Source organism: Triticum aestivum, chromosome 6B (genome assembly GCF_018294505.1).
Source record: "Triticum aestivum cultivar Chinese Spring chromosome 6B, IWGSC CS RefSeq v2.1, whole genome shotgun sequence".
Classification (NCBI taxonomy): Eukaryota; Viridiplantae; Streptophyta; class Magnoliopsida; order Poales; family Poaceae; genus Triticum; species Triticum aestivum.
In genome coordinates this window covers 509,384,138-509,388,125 of record NC_057810.1, presented here as the reverse complement: position 1 = coordinate 509,388,125, position 3,988 = coordinate 509,384,138, and the positions used below count along the sequence as shown (strand labels likewise).

The following is a 3,988-nucleotide window of genomic DNA, read 5'->3' as shown; positions in this document are numbered from 1 at the left end:
CTAACATCTGCACTGGCGCGGCCGCGCGGGGGAACGGAGTCACGGGCGCGCAGAAGAAAGAAGCACCGTGCCGGCTCGATCGGACATTCGGACTGCGCCCCTGAGCTTCTGCGCCATGGACGGTGGAGCCACTGCCACGAACGTAGCAGGCAAACTATTCTGGCATCCGCGTTCACGCGGAGCCAGGCACCCGGCCGGCCCGCCCGCCCACGGGCGGTCACGGGGCTGCCGCTGCTGGCCCTGGCTAGCGCCCTACCGCCCCGAGAGCCGGAAACCGGTGTGATCTTGAGGTCGAACGGTGTCACGACGCAACGGCCGGACGGTGCAGCTGGGACCAGGGCTGCGCCGGCCACCACGTACGTCTTGCCTGACCAAGCAAAATGTTAGCAGCTGCTGGTGGCGTGGGTCACCTCAATTTTGTCGCGAGCTCGCCGTCTTGGGGAGGTCACGTGAATGCTTCTAGAGAGTTCCTCGCCCAACGTTCACATGTGACGTAGGGATATGTGAGCCTTTTTTTCCTAGCAAAAGAAAAACACCTAGGAGTACGTTACTACATAGTAAACGCAGCATAAAAGTGTTTGTGTTAGGATGTCATTTGACCATGAAAATTTATACCCTCCTGACACATCCAAGCATCTTGTATGCCTACAAATTTCAGGTTTTAAAATAATCGCTTTGCTATTTTTTGAATTTATTAATCATGGACAGGAGTGAATCTTGGTACCGAATCGTCGCTATCTGAAGATATGGATGCTCATACTCCCTCCGTCCCAAAATACTTGTCGGAGAAATGGATAAAAATAGATGTATCTGCAACTAAAATACATCTAGATACATTCATTTGTCCGACAAGTATTTCCGGACGGAGGGAGTAATATATTTGATGTGTCCTCCATTGTACAACCTTTAGTTGCTTTGCTTGACCTGTTTTAGAAAAAAAAAGTCAATAACTCCAAGACCCTTAGATGTAAAACGGTGTCCACTGGGATTGTTTTTGCATGAAAATTAAGCAACTATGACTCGCTACTGATTACATTTCTTGTGGTGAAATATTTGAACCCAGATTCAAGTTTTAGATTTGACAAGAGTGCTCAGGTTTCCTGCATTTACTCTAGAATTATTGGTGCTATTTTTTCAGTGGGAGACGACGTGTCTTGGACACGTGGTGATTGTCAATCTTAAGATTTGTCACCCTAGCCTCTCAGAGAAGTTCATAGAGGTAGTGTTTGTGCATAGTCCATCCGGGCGAGTGCAAGTTCGTCTATGTGCTTTTGTTGGTCAATCACACGATGACACTTTTATGGGCCGAAATACAACTCAAGACAGCATAGTTTGTTCTTTCTTTTGTTACGTACTCACTCCGTTTGGAATTACTTGTCTCGGAAATGGATGTATCTATACATCCATTTCCGAGACAAATAATTCCGAACGGAGGGAGTACTACTGAATTGAAACAAGTTTTGTGGGCTATTCTTTTGGTGACACGTTGTAGCATCCATGCCATCTTTGATCATGTGTTGTATTGTATGTTGATGGATCACTATTTTTTAGGCGTTGGCCGTTGGGGTACTCTTCGAACCGAAACAATAGTGTAATTGGCCTGTATAGGTGTTGATCGTAGGAATGTGCTATACTGCGATTGTTTTAGCGACATAATATGAGATGCATATATAATGGGTTGTAAATGTGAGAACTAAGAATGTGCTTACTGTACGGGGAGTCTGAGATTCGCATTAATTTGAGCATGATGCCCCTATGTACGGGGAGAATCCCACGTTAGCTTTGGGGGGGGGGGGGGGGGGGGGGGTTGTATGAGTTTGCATACTTAAGAAGTTGTCAAGTTTTGAACAAATAGTCGGCAAAATAATACTTAATACTCCATTCATTGGATAGCTAGACACACCAATTGCACATACAACCCCAAGTACAAACATCATTGCATCTCCCCCGCAACACACACGAAACATGCACAACAATTGGCACACCAGATAGATCTGAAGCAGTTCTACATTCAGAACCAACAGAGTAAGTAGACAAGGATATCGACGAACCCAACATGCATGCAGTCACGAATGAACGTTGTTTTCGTGTGCGCGCGCTGCATGCAAGTACATGAATACATGATGAACTACGTAGTTTAATCAAGCGCAAATGAAGCCACTTGGGAGGTTCTTGCCGCAGTAGTTGACGAGCAGGCTGAGCTTGAGGGGGATGTCGAGGCTGATGCCGAGCACGTTGGCCTTGATGGCCGTGCAGAGGCAGACGGCGGCCTCGAGGTCGGCGAGGCCGCCGAGGATGCTGCAGCACGGCTCGGCCGGCGGCTGGCCGACCTCGGCGCTGACGAGGCCTAGGACGTCGGCGCACGCAGCGAGCTTCAGTGCGTTCTTGGGGCACTTGCTGTGGGACGGCGTCGGTGTCGGGGTCGCCGGAGTCGGCGTCGGGCAGCTATCGCCGCACGCGTTGGCCACGGTGAAGACGAGAACCAGGCTGAGGGCCACGAGGAGGGAGGCCTTCGGCACCATGGCTGCTGAAAACCCGATGGTGCAGAGGTGCTTGCACGTACGGGTTGGCTAGACCTAGAAGAGTGCTTGTGCGACTGTGGACGTGGCTGAAGAGGGGTACGTACGTGGGTATTTGTAGAGGAGAACCGAAACCCTAGCTTCATCATCATTTTCAGAATACTCCATCTTACAAGATGTATCTGCAGATACCTCCCTGAAGAAAATGATTCACGAGCAGAATAATTCGTAGCTCCGTCCTGCGAGTCCGTGAGACGCGTAGGGCTAGCTTGAGCTGTGGCCAGATTGGGCGCAGAGGCAGATGTTCGTATCATTGCTTTCTGAAATGCGAAGATGACATGTCTCGGACTGCTAGCAGTGCACGGTAACCCATGTGCAGGCAGTGGAGCTGGCAAGATAGAATGGCAGCGAGGCAGCGGCAAGGCTCCAAGACGACGGCTCGGCAGCTTCCTCTGCTTGTGGCCTTGTGGGCCCGACGGTCAATGCTGTGCTGCCGTAGGCACCTCTGGACCAGATCCCTGGCTGGCTCGAGCTCGATCGGTTTCTGCCCTGCCATGGCATCAGCGTCATTTCATTGGGTCGCTTGACGAGCGAAGGCAAAATTTCGCGTTTTGACCCTTTTTACAAAGAAATTCGAGATCTGACCCTTGTCTGAAACTATTTCGGGATCTGACCCTTTTGACTACCGCCAGGAGGGCTGGCGGTAGGTTTGCACGTCCTACCGCCATCATCAGTGGTGGTAGGCCCTCTAATGGCGACTGACGGCCGTCGGCGCGTACTGACGGGGGAAGTGCCTACCGCCACAGCCTGAGGCGGTAGGGTTCGGTGGCCTACCGCCCGAGGTGGTGGCGGTAGGTACCGAAGAGGCAAGTGATGCTGCGGGCGGGCCCTACCCCACCCACCAGCCCGTTCTTCCTCCTCCCCTCGACTCGAACAGAGTCGAGCGCCGCCTCTCTCCTCATTCCGATCCCCTCCCTCGATCTCCCTCTTCCCTCCACCATTTTCGCGGATCTTTGGAGCAAATCGAAGAGGCCGGTAAGCTCCTCCATTCCCTCCAATCAGTTTTGCAATGGTTTTTTATTTTTGAAGTTATTTTTGGCACTAGGTGCAACCTAGGTTTTGGTGTTGATTTTTTATGATGTTTTAGTTGTTTAGGAGTATATGATTTAGTAGTAGGCCTATGTGAGGATGTGTGGGTGAAACAATTGCAACATATGTGAGGATATGTTGGTGAATGCATATATGTTGGTCCATTTTATTTTGTGATGTATATATGAATTTTATAAGAAATCTTTCTGTATGTTGAATGCAAGATTGTGAGGATAAAGGCATAACAAAATTCGTAGATGGTTAATGTATTGCAAATTTGTGAAGATGTATGTTTTGCAAAATTGGTAGGTGGTTAATGCATAGTGTGAAAATGTGTGTATTTCTATTTCATATAGTTGCAAATGTATGAACCCTAGGTT

General features: G+C 49.5%; 1 protein-coding gene across 1 annotated transcript; it reads right to left on the bottom strand.

Annotated features, from left to right (window-relative positions):
* Positions 1–1,852: 1,852 nt before the first annotated feature.
* LOC123134319 (14 kDa proline-rich protein DC2.15) lies at positions 1,853–2,617 on the bottom strand. The gene has a single exon (XM_044553590.1). It carries the CDS (start codon positions 2,520–2,522, stop codon positions 2,142–2,144), a length of 381 nt encoding a protein of 126 aa, XP_044409525.1. The 5' UTR covers positions 2,523–2,617; the 3' UTR covers positions 1,853–2,141.
* Positions 2,618–3,988: the final 1,371 nt, after the last annotated feature.